The sequence below is a fragment of the Perna viridis genome, chromosome 2 (assembly GCF_037379345.1).
Source record: "Perna viridis isolate PV_CMFRI_1.1 ecotype Kerala chromosome 2, ASM3737934v1, whole genome shotgun sequence".
Taxonomy (NCBI): Eukaryota; Metazoa; Mollusca; class Bivalvia; order Mytilida; family Mytilidae; genus Perna; species Perna viridis.
Genome location: NC_142446.1, coordinates 16,063,995 through 16,085,552, shown reverse-complemented (window position 1 = coordinate 16,085,552; position 21,558 = coordinate 16,063,995). Strand labels below are relative to the sequence as shown.

Here is a 21,558-nt window from a genome sequence, read left to right as displayed (position 1 = left end):
ACATATAGAACACACGTGTATGATATTTAAGTGGAACATTTTGATCCTGTATGAAGCTAGAACTATGAGGCTATGATAAAACCTGGCACCAATCAGCAGCCTAATGTGGAGTAGTAATATATAATTGTGCAAATCATACACTAATGTAAAGTACTGAAATTACAAGTGCAAGAAGTCACTAACAATATTAGCTACTTAAAAACACTTAATTTTTCACCTTTTAAGGACAATAGCTCTAACAAAAAGTTGTCTGACAACTTTGATCCCTTACAGATTTTGTAGGCCTTATGATAAGGATCCTTTCAGTCGGCAATAGAAAGAATTTGACTAAACTTAACAGTTTTGGAGATATATTGGAAAAACTTCTGTCTAAACCCCTATGTTCTATTTTTAGTAATGGCAGTCATGCTTTTCGATGGATCAAAAATCCCCACATTAGTTCCATGCAGGATAACCCAAGGAACATTCGTACCAAATTTGTTTCTTATTGGTCAAGAAATGTCAGAAGAGAAGAATTTTGAAAAATTGTATAAAACGACAGATGATAACAACGATGCAACAGACACCAAGTTATTGCAATAGGTCACATGGCCTTCAGCCAGGTGAGCTAAAAAACTGGTAGATAAAATTTCTTTCATATTTCAATAAGGAAATTGGGGTTCACCGTACTCTTTTACTTGAAATATAAAAAAATCTAAAATTCCCTTTACATTTCAATAGTACATTTTCCTGCCAATAATCTCCCCTTGAAAGAGGCTTTTAAAAATTTTTTTTAGTTTTACCATTCTTATTTTTATGTCAAAAGATTACATGGAATGTATTAAAAATAATATTATTATCATTTCAAACACTATTAGTTTAAAGAAAATATATATGTCTGAATGATTTAGCAAGATGACAGAAAAGATTGCTCTATGTAATAGGTATGATATGCCTTAATAAGTTAATTGTAATTGAACATCCACAGGCAAATAGTTTTCATCCAAAGGCAAATATTGTTTTTTGCACTTTAATACCAGAACACATCAGACTTGAAGACATGATCAAAAAATTTTGACAAGAGCATATAAAACTTTTTTTTAAATAAAAAAGTTTGATATCTTAATATGACTTAACCTTAAGTTTTGATAGAGAAATGATCACCTTTGTTAAATTATTAGAGGGTAAAACACTATAAGATTCATACTGCTGTATCCAGTTCCTTTTTACTGATGATGCTGAAATAAAACAAGAGGCTCCCAGGAGCCTGAATCATTCACCTGGTTCAATTTTTGCTCTTCAAGAGCAATAACTCTTACAGGGAGTCATCCTTTAACTTTGATGACCCAATGGACTTAAGTAGGCCTTATAAGAGTTATTTCATCAAATAAAAGTTACTGTTTTATCTATCATATTTTTCAAAGTATTGGCCAAAAATTGCCATTTTTTCACCTTTCAAGGGAAATAACTCTAACGAGTCATCTGACAACTTCAATCCAAAAAAAAAACCTTTTGTAGGTCATTTCATTAATTGAAACTTTTTTTTATCTATAATAATTTTATATGATATTAACTGAAAACTGAAAAAAAGACGTAATATCTTGCCTTTCAAGGGCAATAACTTCAAGAGAAACAATTTTGACTTGACAGAGACTTTTGTAGGCCTTATCATAAAGATCCTTTTATCAATTAAAAATTTTTCTATCTTTAATAGTTTTCAAGATATCAGCTGAAAATTGAAAAAAAAAAAAACACCATTTTTCAAGGGCAATAACTCAAACCAAGAGTTGTCCAACAACTTCAAACCAATTGAGACTTTTGTAGGCCTTATCATAAGGATTATTTCATCAATTGAAAGTTTTTTTTATTATTTATTATATTGGTTGAGAACTGCAAAAAAATTATTTTTCATCTTTCAAGGACAATAACTCTCAAAAGAGTTGTCTGACAACTTTGAGGGAAGGAAACTTTCATAGACCTCTTAAAGCTGAAGAATGATGTTACATTTATTTTCAAATATCTGTTTTAGTTTTCAAGATATATGCAAAAATTGGTGGTCTTAAAATATCTACACACAACTTTTGTGCAAGATACTCCAAGGAACATCTGCACAAATGTTCATATAATTTTCTTCCGTAGTTTCAGAGAAAAAGATTTTTGAAAAATTGTTAACAGATGACAAGGATGATGACGACAAGGACAGACACCAAGTGATGGCAAAAGCTCATTAGGCCCTTTGGGTCAGTTGAGCTAAAAAAACATAAAATTTCTTAGTATTTACTTTACACTAGCTTTAAAGGAAGTAACCATCTGATATTTAGGGGGTTGGAATCATATTTTTATCCTTGTTATATCAGTTGTAATTTCTGCCTTGACTAAATTATTATCATTCTTGTAAAAGAACTAATTACTTATCCTACAATAATAATCCTGCTTCATTATTTCAAGTTTTCAAGCCCCCTCCCCTTACATCAATTGTCAACTAATTATTTAATATATCTTATTCAACATATATAATTACAATGTGTGCCTATAAACATATATAATTACAATGTGTGACTACAAACATATATAATTACAATGTGTGACTACAAAAAGAACATATATTGTTTTGTCTATCTCAGGTTTATCAAGTTTCTCCATATTGCTAGAACACTTTTTCAAGTAAAATTCTTGATTATGTATGAGTTCGCATTAAGAAATAATATCAAAATTCCTTCCATATATTCTCATTTTACCTGCTGTATTACACTAACAAATCACAAAAGTGGCTTATCCTTAACAACTCGTGTTAGTTTTACTATTCTTGTAAATTTGGGGAATTTGAAAGAATTTGTAACTAACAATCAAGTATATGAAGGGGTATACCGTGAAAGTACTATTGGTCGTGGGGTACAAATGTCTGTTGTTTTTGTGGGTAGGTCAAACCACAAAAGGTTACCGACAAAAAGGAGATTTCCATTGATTTGTACACTGTAAGCCCCAAAACCATGAATTCAAAAATCCAATAACTTGCGTTTCTTTCCTAATTCAGGAAAATTAGTATCCTTGAATAAATGTACATTCACAGAAATTGATGTCATCTAAACATCATGTAAATGAAAGCAACTTGACAATTAAAGAATTATGTAATGGGTGCCAATTAAATCATCAAGGTAATGGATACCATTACACATCATATTCATGGATTGCATTGTTGAACCATCTTTGTGAATGTTTTATCAATACTTACTGCCTTGTGTATATCATTGAATTAGTGCTTATTTACTAGATTTAGTGAAAAAAAAACTACAAGATAGGCACATAAAACATTCATAATTTGTGTATAATGTTACATTATAAAATCCATTAATAAACTCTTATGATGGTCAATATTAATTAAAACTTACTAAGCAAACATTTTCTTGGTGAAGGTAAGAGCTGACGACATCTTATAGAACAGGACTGAGGAAACCACAACAACGTACCTTTCAAACCAGCAAGTCTATGATACATGTACTTCATGCTTCTAAATGGTAGCTAAAATCAGAAAGTGATACGGAAATAACTGATAATATTGCAATGCTTGTTATTTCATGACAAAAAAATATCTTAATAAGTGTATGTATTATGTGAACTCCAACACTGAGAAACAGATCTTTATGAAAATTTCAGCATAGGTCGGTCTCACCATGCTGATCAATTTTCCCCCTAGAAAATTATGCTAATCCCTTTGGTTTTCAAGTTATTTCAACAAGACGCCAACTTTTATTAGTGGTGGCCATGTTTTCGATAGATAAAAATTAGTTAAGGATGTCCTAACAGACATTCATGCAATGTTTGGTTACAATCCATCCTACAAGTTGTCTAAGAGGAGATTTTTTCTAAAAAATCCATTTCAGGACCCATAACTCATTCACTTGTCAACAGGTCTTTCTGAAAATTTTGGCATTCATGTTCAAGTAGGTAATTCCATCATCCTGAACAATTTTAATCCTTGCCAGCTAAACCCAACTGTTTTTGAGTTATTTGCATAATTCTTCAATTTGACCCCTATAGTCTATTTTTGGAATGTTCTTCACAAGATAAAAAAAATCCACATGCAAAGATTGCTAAACATATTCTACATAATATTCATGCAAAGTTTTGTTTTAATCCATCCAGTAGTTTCAGAGAAGAATTTCAAAGTTGTAAATGTAAAATTCGGGAAATAATCGATTTCAGGACACATAACTCATTCATTTGTCAATGGATCTTTCTGAAAATTGCGACATAGGTCCATTCCATCATGCTGATAAATTTTACCCCTACAAGATTTTAGCTAAACCCAACTGTTTTTGATTTATTTGCATAATTCTTCAATTTGACCTCTATGGTCTATTTTTGGAAACAGTGGCCATGTTTTTTGTCAGAAAAAAAATCCCCACAAAAGGATTCTTAAAAATACCCTAAGGAACATTCATGCAAAGTTCGGTTACAATCTGTTGAGTAGTTTCAGAGGAGAAAATGTTTGAAAAAGTTTATGGAAAACGACGACAGACACATAGTGATGGCAATGTGCTCACATGGCCTTTTCGAACATTTAAATGACCACTTCAATCATGGCCTTGTTTAACCTATATTTCTTAAAGATGTGCATTGTTCTGTTAAACCACCACAAACCCTTTGGCTCATTAATGTTGAAATTCTTAGAGCTAAAGATGTTAAAGTCCTTGCCAAATGTGTAAAGGATATCCAAAGAATAAGGGGAATGTGGTGCATATATGAATACTTTCATTGAGGTCTTACTCTGTGTATCCAACTGGTCCCACTGCATTATATCTTACAACAAACACAATGAGACTCAGTGAAAAAAGCTCAACTGATGACGGCAAATCCATCATGCTCTCACCTTATAAGGTTGTGATATTTTAGCAATGTTTGCAAGTTGATGTCTGACTGACTGATTGTCAAAATGGTAAAAAAATTGTCATCAGTAAGACACTGCCTAGAAACTACAGATGTAAGAAAGTATATAGATCTGATTTTTTACTGTGGTCAACCTATCAGTTTCAAGTTAAAAATAAAATGAATCTGTTTAATTGAAACTTTGCAAAAAGTGTCTCATTATCTATTCTGATGTCACAATAGTGCCAACTAATAACAAATTCTGCATGAGACTTGATCACACTTGAAGTTGATTTGGTGGAAATTTGTTTTGATTTTTTTTCTCTCTTCGATCTTTCAAATTTTTGACAAATCTCACGCATATGCATCTTGAATGCTGAACACTCCTGAGGACATTTTGTCAGAGACTCTTGTATTTGAGCATATTGAGAACAATACCTCAACTGAAGTTCAACCCCCCAGGGAGCCTCTACAGGCTTATTGTTCAGACATCCAGTTTGTGTCAATACCTGCAGAATTGCATCAGTTATGGAAGTAATGTGGAAATTGTAAGAAATTAATTTCTTTATTGTGAAAATATACAAAATTATACAAATACAATAAGTTATAAAATTGTACAGTACAGCTTGCAGCATAGTCTGATAAATACCTGGCACACCTCATAGTGGACCTCCAATGGTAGGTATTTATTGCTAATTAATCCTTATTAACAACCCCCATCCCACCAGCATCACCTGTATCCAATATACAACAAGCAATGACTAATTAACTGAACAGGTACATGGACCTACTGGTGGTTTTACCAGTAGGTACAAAATGTAATTATCACACACAGGTAGCTAACCTCAGTATTCAAATTGATTAAGTTACAAAAATTGTATAAAAAAAAGTTGTTTTTTTTTGTATAATTTAGGGCTTGAAATTTATAAGTATGTTTAATCATTAAAATTGAACTTTTCAACCATTAAAATGTGTGTAAGGAATTTGTAGATGTAGTAATGTATTTACAAAGGTTTTTTCATTAAGCATACATTTGTATATAGAGATAATTTTGGCAGTTCAATATAGTGATTGAATTGTATTAATACATGTATGTGGCAATTAATGTATTCATAATTCATGGGTTTTGAAATATTTTGATACATAAATTAGTTATTTCAAAAATTATAATTAGGAAACTTTTTTATTTGTACCAACACACACTATATGTTTGAGGTCAAGTAAAGTACATATTTCATTTTCACTGAAATTTGCTTACACCAAATGTACTGCTAACTCATATTGGGGGGGGATTTTCACTTTTAAAGCAGAATCAAGCATTTTTATGTACTTTTAACTTAGGAATGAGTTTCTTTTAGAATGTCCTTTTAATCCTACTTTAAAAGGACATTTTAAAATTTTCAGAATTATGCCAAATACAACAGCTTTTGACTTATATTAAAAAAAACTGTATTCTGACCCCTATATTCTATTTTCAGTGACATGGTTTCAGAAAAGAAGATTTTCAAAGTTGTAAAAGTGAAAAACTACAAAAAAATCTGTTTCAAGGGCCACAACTCCTAAATCAGGTGATGAATCATTTTAAAAAATTCAGCATAGGTCCGTCTTCTGATGGTGAACAATATGGCATCCGTCAGAATTTTGCTAAATTCAACAGTTTTTGAGTTATTTGCAAAAGACTGTATTTTGACCCCTATGTTTTAAGAATTTAAGAAGACTTGTGAGAGACTGCTGAAAGGCATAAGTGTATTCTATATACAACCTATATACATTACAATTATAAAACTGAGCTTATTTCTTAAAAATTAACATGAAAAACCATTAACATGTTTTTTTTTTAATTAGTGATATAAAGGACTATTTCTTCTTAATAAAATATTGCTGCAGGTTTTGGCATATTCACCAGTTTCTATTCTAAGGGAGGCAACTCCACATCTAAACATGTGCAAAAGCACTCACATGTATAATACAAAAAAAATGTTTTTTTTAAATATGTCTCTGTACAAAATTCTTGCTTATACAATTTACACAATCTTAATTTACTACCATAAGCATATGAGCTAACTCTTAAACAACAATTTTTCTTAAATTTTACAAACATATCTTCCTTGAGTTGTTTGACAATATATTTATTTCAAAATTACAATACTGCTCATAATTATATGGTTTTAACATTTCCATTACTTTAAAGCCCATTTTTTAATTTTGGTATTACATTTTAGTATAGACCATTTAAAAACTTTTAAAATTTATTAATTTTGGGTCCATATCAAAATATCTTGCCCAATGTCTAAAAAAATATACTTAACATATGGGGGTTTCCTAAATAATGATAACTACTAATACATTCCATTACATTACCATCAATTGAAAAATTAAAATTAGTTTATGGTACAGATGGGTATATAAAATTTTTTTAGTTTTAATACTATCACTGAGCTCATTATCAATACACCATATATGGAGTTCATCTAACATTTTTTTATAAATCTACCTCATTTTCTGCCATTAAATTGACATCATCAGCATATAATGATTTTCTATTATTGTAAATATTAAATATAACAGATGATAAAACACATCCTTGTTTTAAACCAGTATTCATATTAACCCATTCATTAATATTTCTATTAAATCACACAGTACATTGTACCTTAGAATAAAGAGCTTTAAGAAAATACATAAACTTCGAACTAATACCCAAATCAAGTAATTAGATTTGATAGTGGAAAGTTCAGTCCTCAGATAAGCACCTATTCATCATAATAAAATGGCTTAAGATGGGCAAATGCTTATTTACATTTTCTGCATACCATGAGGTTAAATGTTTCAGGAAATGTAAAATGTTTTCAAGAGTGCTACTACCAATTTTCTAAATTCACCATCTACAACATATTTATAGGAACAGTATTTCCTTTAACTATTGCAAACACAACTTTTGGCAAATATACTGTACAACTCTAATGTTGAAAATATGAAAAAATGTATAATGATATTGAAAATTCCAAGGGAGATATGCATATAACTAACTTTTTGAATCACCAAACCTGTATTATTAAAATTGTTTACACACATGGTTCTATACAATTTGATATGTTAGCATAAAGAGCTTTAAGGACATACATAAACTTTGAACTAATACCCAAATTTTCTGGGTTTTTTTTAATAAAAATGTTCTATTTATTGAATCATAAGCTTCCTTAAAATCTATAAATGCTACATAAGCAGACAGTCTACATTTCTTCCTAGTTTTAATAATGGATGTTATAGTACAACCAGGTAATATGTTCAACTGTACTTCGTGCTCTCCTAAACATAGGGCTAGAATTATTCCCCTGTAAGATGTAGAACATTTTGGTATTGGAGTTATGATACCAAAGTGAAAACATAGATTAAATAATTCACACTATTCAGGTATTACAAATTCTTACACAATGCAGCTTGTATGAGATCAACACGTGGACTTTAACAATCATTACTACCCTATATACCTCACATATAGGTAATTCAGTATCCAAATTCTGACAGATAATATTCTCCTTAGTATCAAAATTATTAAAAGTAAAAGAATTTTCAATAGGATTTACAAAAGCTTTGAAAACTAGTTTCCCACTTATTCAATACCATCATCTAAAATAACTTCATTAGGAATGTATGATTGTTTTCCATTTCCTATTCCAAATTTACCAATTTGTCAACAAAAATATTTTGGATCAGTGTCATTTAACCAAATTTCCTTGACAGTGATACCAATGCTGTTATTCACATTTTTGGACAAGTCTATAAAAATTCTTGCGCTTTTCAACAACATGTTTTTGTAAATGTGTCTTTTTTGAGAACCATGTTTACAGTTTACATAATCATTTTCTTCTTACTCACAGTGTTCCATTTATCAGTTAACTGTCATTCCCCAAGGGTATCTTTTGTCGTCTTTTTTCAATAGTTTGTACCATTCAATACTTTATGATTCATTTTATCCTTCATCTCAGTTTGTAAAATTTTAACACAACTTATCATGTAGATGTTCAACTTCTATTTGGCTACCATTAGAACATTGTAAATAATTAATACATGTACACGTATCTATCTGATTCAAAATATCATTACTTGTTAAAAAGCTTTCAGGAATATATTTCAAATTATATGAAATAAAAAAAAATTTATTTTGACCGCATTAAATTTGTCATTTGATTCAAATTTTGATGAGCATAAGTCAAATTCAAATTCTCAACACAATAGAGAATGATCTGGAATACGACTTGGATTATAAGCACCAGAAGAAATAAATTTAAAACACAGGCTCAGATACCATGGAATTCTTTAAAATATATTAAACTTTCATGTGAAGGGACACAGTAATCAACCACAGAAAGTCCACCTGTTGAGACATATTACTTTCACAAAGTTGATCTATTCCTGGAATATAATCTACTGAATCACCCATGCTGCTACTGAAATCTCTGCACAAATAGAATTATTTTCTTTGTGGTTTTGTATAAATTTGCTCCATTAACATTTCAAAAAAACTATATGAATTCACAGATCTAGCTGAAAATTCTGGAGGGAGGTAAACCACACAAACATAATATATATTTAAAGATACTTTTTCAACAAACTTAAGCCATAAGATTCCCTTCTCTGAATCATCTTCAATACTGATTGTAAATATATTCAGAAGCTGCATTTTTACATGTGCACCTACTCCTCCTGAACCAGTTTCTGCATGTACATGTATCTCTTTTCGGTTATTTCCAAACCAAACCATTCATAACTAGCCATACATACCATGCTATCTTCCATTAAATGTGCTTCTGCAATGCCAATTATATGCAAATCAAGGACTGTAATATATTGTTCTATCAAATCGTTCATTTTGCTGTTTGAGTTTAGTGTCCATCCATTTATATTCCAAAATCTGCATTTGTAGTACAGGTCTGGGGTTATTGTGAAAATCTCTCCATCCATACATTCCACCACGTTCCCTTGCAAATTGATCATGTGTGCTTTTCTATTCATTTACATATGAAAAAAAATTGCCATTTTTTTGTATTTGAGCCGGTTCATCGGCACTCTGTGGAGATTATTTGTGAGTCATTCGCCTATCTACAGTCTTATATTCCCCGTCCTTCCCCATAGCATGTAGAAAAATCTACCATTCTTCTTTCACAGGGTAAATTGTTCTCAATGAATACATTTTCATACTTTTTTCAGTCCTTAAGGTTTGTTTTCCAGCTAAATATTGCTTTTTTTATCATCAAAATTGTATAGCTCTGCAAATACTATCCCTGGTCTAGATGTAGACACTTCACTCCTGTCCTTTCTCACCATTTGAGACGTGTTCTAAATGCTTATATTGTTCAATAAATAAGAGTTTCTACTTTCGCTTTCAAAATTGCACCAGTGTCACATTAATTTTCCCTCAGATCATATGGCAAAATCTTGATGACTTTTTAAATAAGTTTCTGAAATCTGATCTTTGGGCTTGCCAGATTGGACAATGTCAGCATAGCTTTTATCAAATTTCAACAAGTTTTCTTTCATTGTATCCACCTCACTCTGTATTTCATCCTTAACTTTGCTTACCTCCCCTTTTATTCCGTCTGTAATTACTGTGTTGAATTTTACAGTAAGCTTTTTCTTGATGTTACTTTTGATGTCACAGATCCTTTTCTTTAACCGCGTTGCAACACTGTCTAAATTGTCTGATAATCTACTAATCATATTTATCAAAATATTGTCTCTATCAAATTTGGGAGGAGTGGTCGGTACTATTTTCTGCTCTGACTTTTCAACAAAACTGTCACATTCAGACAGCTGCCCTTTGTGTGGTGTATTGCTAAAGTTTTCTTCATGCATAATAGCTTTTGAATTAATCATATTTTGTTCACCTTGTTGTAATCTGTCTTGAATGGGTCTCAGGTCCAGGTGGACAGGTAAATTTTACTTGAGACACCAAAATTTATTAATCAATTAGTGAGTTGTATATTTAATACAAATAACAAATTGATTCCACAGAATTCATATTTGGCATGCCAGGAAAGGGATACTGGATATTTATCAGACTGTGTGCTGTGTACTGTATCCGATATAACAAATATCAATTAAAAATCATTCAGAATTAAGACAAAATACACCTTAAAACAAACTTGAAAGATTATTTTAAACAAAGTTTGCACACCTAGAAAGATTGTTTTTAGCACATGCTTCAGTCCGGCACATTTCAAAATGCTACCATTCCAGACAGCAATCATAAGCTAGTTAGTCTTGGTCATTTTCATGATACATGGGAAACATGTCCATTCACACTGGTCCTTCTTTCATTTAAAGATCATCCCATGCATTAGCACTGAAGTACTTCTTAACACAATGGATATTTACATTTTTATCCAAGATTTGTTACCAAATTTTGGAACATCTGGAATCGACAATGCATTGACTTTGGCACCAGTCATCATAACTTCTGTGACTTGAAAAATGTGAACACAGTTCCCAAAGTCATTAATAGCCATACATTTGCGCATAAGTTTGATAATATTTCCATAACAAATTGGGTGTTTCCGTTGCAATCCTGCATGTTATTGACACTAACTTGATGTGTAGACAAGGAGCCACTGCCATAGAAGACTCATTTTCACTTCCATTCCAGAAAAGTTCTTCAATTATATGGAAGTCAACAGGGGTCAATAGGCATAATATTGGGAGATATTGCAATGTGAGCCAAGGGAACAGAAACTTTATTTGATGACTGGCAAGAATTTTTAAAGGATACATATATTTAAGACACATTTCCGATACTTTAATGTTCAGAGACGTATTTCCATATAACTATTACTGTTCTTGTAGCCTTCGAATCTGATATCCTTTCTTTGTCTAGTATAAGAACGTAAACCAGTTTCCAACCGATTCGACATAAACAGGGAGAGTATATAAGAGGGAGAATTCACTTGTAATAATCTGTAGAACAATGTTGTTGCTATTAAGCTGTTTATTAGCCAATTTTCTCAAATTTCACTATTGCTAAGGGCATTTGTAAAAAAAAAACACTGGGTAGATTTTGATGAGATACATCCAAAATTAAAGATAAAACATTGGAGAATGGCAACATATATTTTTTATTTATTTAAAATAAATATTTTCCATTTCAAAATTAGGTCTTCTTAGACAAAATAGCAAAAAAATCACTATTTTAAATGTTCAGAAAGTCATTGAAATTCTCTGAAAATAAGTGCATTTATTAAAATGAAATTAATATCAAATGAAAGAGAAAAATCAGCTGAATAGCAATGGCTATTTTTAATAAGTGTGCTTTGAATAACAATAAAATGATGACTATATGACTATATGAATGTACCTATGTCTTGCGAAAGAAATATCAAAATTTTCATTTTCCGAAACTATACCCCAGTAGCACAGGCATTTGTTTCATATAAAATAAGAGGCTCCCAGAAGCCTGAATCACCCACCTGGTTGAATTTTGCCTTTCAAAATCTATCACTGTTTTTCAAGACTAACCACTTCCGGGTCAAATTTCTACGGTCATCGTACCATTAGAATAATGATTTTGAAAGCCTTCTTCTCCAAGCTTCGCAATGGTATGCAACTTTCAGGTGTCATTTATCCTGGGAATCAGTGAAACATTGAAAATTACTTGTTTAACATGTAAAATAATAGAAACCTTAGAAGTGGTTGGTGAGACCTCAACTGACCACTTTTATCCCTGAAGACTTTTGTAGTCCTAATAATGATCATTTCAGCTATAGAAAGAAATTGGCTAAACCTAACAGTTTTGGAGATATATGCGAAAAACTACTGTCTGACCCCTACACTGCATTTTCTATTTTTAGTAACAGCTGCCATGTTTTTTGACAGATCAAAAATCCTCACATCAGTTCTATGCAGGATACACCAAGGAACATCCATACCAAGTTTGGTTCCAATTGATCAAATAATGTCAGAGGAGAAGATTTTTGAAACAAATAACATTAAAAATAGCAAAAATTGTTGAAAAAGGGCAATAACTCCAACATAGCTTAACGGATTAAAACCAAAATTTGACCAGAGATTGATCTTAACATGCTGAATACTTTAATTTAGAATTTAGTTAAACCTAACGGTTTTGGAGATATATGTGAAAAACTACTATCTGACCCCTATGTTCTATTTTTAGTAACAGTGACCATGTTTTTCGACAAAACAAAAATCCCCACAATAGTTCTATGCAGGATACCCCAAGGAACATTTATACCAAGTTTGCTTATAATCAGTCAAGTAGTTTCAGAGGAGATGAGTTTTGTATAATTGTTCACCACGACAGATGCCAATTGATGGCAATAGCTCACATGGCACTTGGCCAGGTGAGCTAAAAGATTGGACACCTCCTCTTTCTTACCTGAAGAGGTGGTGACCAATTTTTTTTATATGAAACAAATGCCTGTGCCCAGTAAGCTGTTAATCAATGCGTCTTTCCATTTGTTAAACCACATTAATTTACTATCAATTAAAAGATAAAAGAAACTTCTTTAAAATTATATCTATATTTTTTATTACATAATAAGGAGTTTCAGACTTAATATTCAATATATTTTCAATATTTTTATTTGTTCTAACACATATACAGTAAATGGTCAAAACACAAATAATAGAAACAAGGTATGTAAATTCTGACAACAACAACAAAGAAAAAAGAAAGATATAAATACATATGGTCTACATCTAGTTTGACTGACATAGGAACTTGCGGTGGTGGTGACTCAATTGTGTCAAAAAAGAAAAACAACGAAAAAAAGCGTAGTAAGAATATGCGATAGGTGACAAAATAAAGTGCAAATAGAAATCATAGAAAGAGGGGTTGTAAATAATTACAATATAAGTTGGGGTTTAATACTAAATATTTTGAAAGCTGAGTGTCTTCACATCTCATTATCTCAATAATTTAAAGTTAGTGGTCTTGACATTTATTGATATATTCAATGAAAGCCTTGGGGCCTATTATTGAGCTGCTATTCAAGACAAATTGTATTTTATTTTCTATTAATGAGTTAAAGTTTTCATTATTACTTTTAAGCTTAGTAATTAGTTCTTTTCTATATGAATTGTAGGCTGGGCAATGAATAAAGAAGTGCAATTCATCTTCTATTTGCCCAGTGGTACATTTTGTGCAAATTCTGTTATTTTGAAGGATATTTTTATAGCGACCTTTCTCTATTGCTACGGAGTGGGCACTTATTCTATATTTACACAATGTTGACCTATCAGACTTGTATCTACAGACATCAACATAGGAAGGCCTTTGGTTTAGTTTTATAGAAAGATAATTCATTGCTTTCACCTATACTACTATTTTGGTGTTGTAAGGTTTGATCTTTTTGAATTTAATGCTGTGCAAAGCAAGGCTAAAAATAATATGGGATCAAATTTGTGGTGAAAAATTTTTTCTTACCAATATAGGGGGGTCTACGCCCAGTACGCCAGGTCCTGGATCCGCGCCTGGGGTGTCTATTAAGCTCAATTGAGCATGCAACATTTGTTGCTTTACTATGTATTCCTAAAATTTCTTTAATAAATTTGATATGTAAGTGTTCAAATGGGTCAGTATCATTAAAATTGGAATATGTACCCCACACTTCACATCCATATAATGTAATTGGACTTACAAGTGAGTCAAATAGTTCTTCCAATAGATAACTAGCATTATTAAGTCCCATGGTTTTCTTAAATTTGAACCAGGCTTTGTGGCCCTTTTCCATTAATAGTATTGTGGACACATTTATATTACAGTTGTATTTAAAAGTTATTCCAAGAAAGCGGTATGTTTTTACAGTTTCAATATAGGTATTACTGATTTTAAAACTGTTCAAATGGGTTTTCCCAGTAGAATTGAATACCATTATTTTAGACTTTTGTTCGTTTACATCTAGTTTCCATAATTAACAAAATTTTGGTGTTGGACAGTAAAATAATATCGTCTGCATACAAAAAAAAGAATTAATAGTAAGATCACCCAGAACAACTGGATCAGTTTGAGATTCATTTACATTTGTAACAAGATCATCGATGTATAGATAAAATAAAATGGGGCTAAAAACATCCCCTTGTTTTACTCCACGTCTTGATACAAATGTTCTACCTAGGCCTTGCTCAAACTTGATTCTGCAACTAGGATCTCTATACATTGAATACAATATATTAAGAATTTGGGTAGGGAATTTATTTGTACAAAGTTTATAAAATAAACCTTCTCACCATAGTGTGTCAAAGCCTTTCTTAGATCTATAAATGAAGCAAAAACTTCCTTTTTCTTTGTTTCATATGCATCGATTATTGACTTGATTATAAAGATGTGGTCAGTAGTTCTGCACTTTTCTTTAAATCCAATTTGATTTTCCCAAATGAGATTATCATTATTTATGAATTTCATGATTCTAGTTAATATAATTTTATTAAAAAGTTTTCCAAGATTGGTAGTTAATGAAATTCCTCTGTAGTTTGATGGGTTGATTTTATCTCCTTTTTTTGTGTATCAAAGAAATGTAGCTTTCGTTCTATTGTTTTGGAAAACACCCCTCCTTGAAAATTATATTGGAAAGTTTTAGAAGTGGTTCTATAAGTAGGTGTATACCATATTTAAGCATTTCATTAGAGATTAAGTTGAAGGAGATTTCCCATTTTAAAGAGTTTTAACTGCTTTCATGATCTCATTTTTTGTTATAGGATCATCATATGGACTTTTCATTTGAATATTTGCATTATTTATATCATTAATATAATTTCCTAATTGCTCTTTTATAGAATTGTGAAAATTATTATTTGGGGTATGTTCAGAATGTTTCCGAAAAAAGTAGTAAAATCTTCCTTATTGATAATATTGTCATTGTTTTCAGTACAGGAGTTATTCAGTTGATTGATAATGGTCCAAAATGTTTTAGGGTCTTTGGTCATGTTTGAATATTTATCATCACAAATTTGCTTCAAAATGGGGCACAGTTATTTTTACACTTTGTTAGGAGTGTCCAGTCACTGACGTATATCGTAAATTTGAAATCTATCATGAAAATAAAAAATATATATATATAACCTTTGCAAAAGTTAACTAGAATAACACAAGTGATCCCACTTATTAACACTATTTAATGTGTGGATTACTTTTCATTTTCATAACGAACAACCCTCTCACTCCCATTTTAGGTATAGTACCCCAAACCGGGCACGGGCCCTTAACGAGGGTGAACTCTAAGGTGTTGTTCCTAACTTGTTGAGCACCACCTTCAAACAAGAATGTGTCTCCCGAGCAGGAGCTAAAAACTCCCAAATTCAAAGACTTTACTGGCATGGAATTTCACACACGATCCACAACAAGGACCGAAAAACTTCCAGGCAAAAGACCATTTGAAGGTGAACAAGTTTGGAACATTCCCTTAAGTGCGCAATCTTTCATGAAGAAAAACAACATTTGAAGAAAGTTATTGTTGTGGTTTCAACTTGTTTATAACTCAAATACTACAATGCATATGAAGGCACGAGACCACAATTAATTTTCAAGTGCATTTCAATATACACATTTGAGCAGATTTAAAAAATTCCACCCGCGCAAAATGAATAAAACTTCTCTGGCCTAAAGATATGTACAAACAGGATTTTACATATAAATTGTAGAAAATTTTACCATCATTTTCTGAAATTAATACTTATAATTCGGAGATAGGGTAAACATGACAAATGAACGGAGTTAAAACTATAAGTCCTAAATTTTAACCTTCTTCCACTGAATCGAATCACAACTTTTAGTCAGAATTGATTAATGAAAAAAAAATCCCATGTAATTTTAACCTGTTTTCTACCAATTTGAGGCAAAACTTCAGCAAATAAGTTTCCAGTAAAAATACCAACAAATGTGGAAGGTACATACTACCAAAGTTGGAACTATACAACGAAAACCAAGGGTTCTCGTACCTGAATCAGCTGAGATTTTTTTTATGCCGACATATCCCCAAGTCGATCCGACACCTCATGGATCCGTCCCCAGTCATAATTTTGAATTAAATCTTGTCGCTTCCTGTGTTATTATTATTATTATTATTATTATTATTTACAAGTTGAGTATTTACATTTGTTCATAAATTTTATAACTAATAATTGAGGAAAGAAATTATTGAATTCAAGTTCTTTTCTATCATAAACTATTTATCATTTACTTAACTTGATATACACTCACAGAAAATATCATTCAATCATTATGTTTCGATATTTGTTATTATGTGTGTTCTCATATCTACTATGCCCAGTTTTTCGTCTATCTCATTTTTCTAGGGAAGGAGATCGACGAAAAATGGGCATAGTATAAACAGCATAAATTAACAAGCGGACATGTCAGAGAACGTACATAATAACGCAAATATCAAAACTATGATTTGATGATATTTTTGTGATTAAAAAAAATTCTGGTCCCAAGGGCCCGTAATTCATATAATAGTTATGTTACTAGCAGTTTTCAAAATAATGATCCTGCGGTTTAAACAAACATATATTATCTTTTGTTCAAAGAAATTGTTCATATATATTTTTTTGTGTTGAGTATAGGAGAGTTCTTCGTGATGTTATCACTTAAGAGTGATTTGATTTTGGTTGGCAAAAAATCCATTGAGTGGCATGGGGCATCAACATTAAATCATCATAACTTTTTCAAAATGCAAATAAAACTCTTTTTATCTATGGACTTTGAAAAAAAAATGTCCAGTGGTTATAGACTATAGGCTAAAAACCACTAATTCCACTTTCCATGGGCTTCTATGCTAATTTCACAATATTCAATGGCTTCTCTGGACTTTACCTTAACTTTAACCTGCAGAGGACTATATATCAGCATGATTCTACATATGTCAGCTCACAATCCTCAGAATGGCATGTGGGGTTAGCAGACTTGCAGTGCAGTACTGGTCACCGGAAGTGAAGGGTCTATAAATAGCATGGGAAATCCCAGTGTTTTCACAAGATAGGGGTATATTTAAAAATCATTATGGAGATTAGGCTTCACATCACAAGAAGCAAAATGCACCTATAAAATGTACAGAAATGTTCTTCCTTTCAGAAACTGTTTAAATTTTTTAAATAAGATGAGAACTTTTTTCACAGCACTATGAGGAACAGGGGTAATTTTTGCGTAGGACTATTTTTGCCTACGTTCCGAATGCTCATTGGTTGAATTGGTGGTCTGTAACCTATATGAGTATTTGGTAAGAATCGTGCGGTGGGTGAATTATGGTGGAAAAAACGCGTCTTTTAAAAAAAAAAAGTTACTCACAATGCTATCTGAAGTGCAGAAACAGCATTCACTCCTTTTTTAGTATCAGTAATATATGAAATTTTATCATCAAATGGAGATAACTCATTTTCCCCTATCATTCTATCGTAACTAAGACAAACGGACTGTCAATTCGTCTACCATAAACTATATGTGCCCACATTGTCAAATTCGTGTTTGATTTTTTTCTCTGAGCACGATTAATTAATTTTATGATTTTGTCTGATTCTTATATACAGATTCCGACAATGAACATTTTAAATGTAGATATTTTTGAGTGCGAGCACAGGGGCACACTCAAATATGCAGTACCACTAGTCTATAACCATACTAGTGGAGCTGCATATTTGATAGTGGGAGCAAGCCCCTGTGGTGTGCAAATCATCAATTCATCTTTTTCTGAGGAACAAGTTACTACGTCATTTAAGGAGGCCATTGTGATGCCACTTTTGAGGAATACGGGCTTGGATAAAAACGTTTTTAAAAACTATCGGCCAGTATCCAACTTATTCGCTTCAAAGATTCTGGGAAAGGTAGTTGGTTCACGTATTGAGTCTCATCTGCAACAGAATGCCTTATTAGATAATTTACAGTCAGCAAATCGCTCTGGTTACGAGTTCATCATGACGTTACCGTAGCACTAGCCAACAACTGTTTTAGACCAATCAGCCGCTTTTGACGTAATTGACTACCGAATTCTCTTCCAACGTCTGGAACATTCTTATGGAATATTACGATCAGTGCTAGCTTGGATAAGATCGTACCTCACAAACAGAACTCAGCGTATTGCAGTCGGATCCGCATTCTAGATCTCTGACGATATGGAACTTAAATTTGGTGTACAGGCTAAAAACCACTAATTCCACTTCCCATAGGCTTCTATGCTAATTTCACAATATTCAATGGCTTCTCTGGACTTTACCTTAACTTTAACCTGCAGAGGACTATATATCAGCATGATTCTACATATGTCAGCTCACAATCCTCAGAATGGCATGTGGGGTTAGCAGACTTGCAGTGCAGTACTGGTCACCGGAAGTGAAGGGTCTATAAATAGCATGGGAAATCCCAGTGTTTTCACAAGATAGGGGTACATTTAAAAATCATTATGGAGATTAGGTTTCACATCACAAGAAGCAAAATGCACCTATAAAATGTACAGAAATGTTTTTCCTTTCAGAAACTGTTTAAATTTTTTAAATGAAATGAGAACTTTTTTCACAGCACTATGAGGAACAGGGGTAATTTCTGCGTAGGACTATTTTTGCCTACGTTCCGAATGCTCATTGGTTGAATTGGTGGTCTGTAACCTACAGAAAGGGTCTGTATTAGGTCCGAGATTGTACTGCCTCTTTTCAAGACCCATCGGTGAGATTTGTCGAAAACATGACATGGATTATCACTGCTACGCCGATGACACCCATGTGTATCTTGTCACTGAGCCTCGTAAAACTTGGCCTGATATAGCATTCGAAGCATGTTTAGCCGACATCAGTAGTCAGATATCATCCAACCTGTCTTTCATTTCAAGAAACATGGGTGTAATTTAAATTTTTAGGCATTCTTTTGTGATATTTTCCTCTTTATTATTGGAAGTGAGGGTTGAGTATTTAAGAAATACAAGACCATGTATATAAAAAGACATTATAATAATATTAAGTAGAAAACCAATTTAAAACTGTTTTTTTATTCTCTTGTATAAAGGGGCAAAATTCAGATAGAATGTCAACATCTTCACAATTTAATAACTTTTCAAGACTCAGAAACTAGGAGAGCAAACATCTCGGATCTATTTTTTAAATTTTGAGACAGACTTTTACAAATTAAAGAAAAATGCATTTCATTTTCAATCCCACAATGTGAGCACCTTTGGCATATTTAGTTGTTTTATTTCTATCCGTAAGAGAATGTGATAGAAAAACCTATTTGATATTATAACATACCCGGCAATTAAATAAAAAAAAAGATTTTTAATGCTACCAACATGATTAAAATTGGGCGCTATTTTACCTCCTCAGGTGTAGCTGATTTATGTTTTTAATACCGAGACTATTTGGATGGGATGTACTAAACTAGAAGACGGCTCCTCCAACGTATGCATCGGATTCGGTTAAATAATTTAAGTCTTAGTATAAATGTGACCAGAGTTACAGACAAAATCTCAGAGAAAAAAATGCTTTACCATCAAGTATACACATTTTAGTGTACCAACACCAGGAACACCAAATGAACAACTGACACGAAGAACAAACTATACAACAACAGAATTGTGCTTTTCATCGCTGAAATATTGTCGAAATAAAGGAACTGTGAAATTACTATCTATACCGTCATACCCGTACTTATCCTAGTGAATACTTATCTTAGTGAATATCAAGTACATTTTCTACAAAAATGTGTAGTATGACATGTTGATATCTAACAATGAAAAGCTATCTTTGACCGAGTATTTTCGACATGTCAGTGGCGGGTACAGGGGTTGCAAGGGTTGCAGGGGTTGGTGTGAAATTGACAAAAAATGACAAAGAATGTCCTAGCAACCTCCCTTTTTCTGAAAACCCCGACTGGCACCCAAGAAGAAACCAAATCTGGTTTTACTCGACGAGGAGAGAGGAGAGAGAGCAACCGGTTTAGTGGTCTCCTGAAGCTCTATACGCTGATGAGTTTTCTGCGACGTTATCCATTGTGACGGTGAATTATAGGCTAATGCCCCCCCCCCCAAATAATTATGGAAACGAAGAAGCTAATTTTCATGCAAAACTCCATATTTGTTCTTAAAACAACTTTAATCAAAACGCGGACGTCATTGAAAGCACCTACAATCAGAAAGCGGACGTCGATGAAGACAATTTCATTTAAGGATTGGCTACAATCAAAGACTTTTATAATCTGCCATAAAAATCCTTGGCAAAAAGATGTAGATCAGTTTATTCCCTGTGCCCATGCATGTAACTTATTCTAAAGATGTCTCACTATAAATATAAATACGGGTTTTCTATTACAGAGATCATACATAGACATTGTACCCTAAATAGTACTAATATAGTCTCTAAAATAATATTTTTTGTCTTGATCAAATTCCCATATTGTCACCTGGGGTGTTAAAATTAGTAAGATTTTTGCAACTTTGGCATTGTAAACACGTGGTTTTCCAAACTCGGTATTGTTTATATTATGTTCATTCCATTTATGGAAGAATCAGCTCCCATATTTGGCCCTGACAACCATATATAGAACAACTCTCTTACCATACAAGGAATAGTTATTAGCATAAAATATCCTTCCGCATTATTTGGGCGGTCATAATTAAATTCATCGTTTTATTAAGTATTATCTTATCTAAACAGAGTTTTATTATTATATTTAATCTGAATATTTAAAATTCAATTGATGTTTTGGAGAATTTAAATCAATAA

At 32.1% G+C, this 21,558-nt stretch overlaps 1 protein-coding gene across 1 annotated transcript in view; it reads right to left on the bottom strand.

The window, feature by feature from the left end:
* LOC148623817 (mechanosensitive cation channel TMEM63B-like) overlaps positions 1–16,612 on the bottom strand; it is an 85,041-nt gene extending 68,429 nt beyond the window's left edge. The window contains exons 1-3 of the mRNA XM_088566293.1: positions 16,508–16,612; positions 3,369–3,498; positions 1,144–1,217 (exon numbers count right to left, since the gene is read on the bottom strand). Of these exons, the coding sequence (XP_088422419.1) occupies positions 1,144–1,217; positions 3,369–3,498; positions 16,508–16,513 (210 nt within the window). The 5' untranslated portion in view covers positions 16,514–16,612. The remainder of the gene's footprint in view (positions 1–1,143; positions 1,218–3,368; positions 3,499–16,507) is intronic.
* Between the last annotated feature and the right edge of the window lie 4,946 nt (positions 16,613–21,558).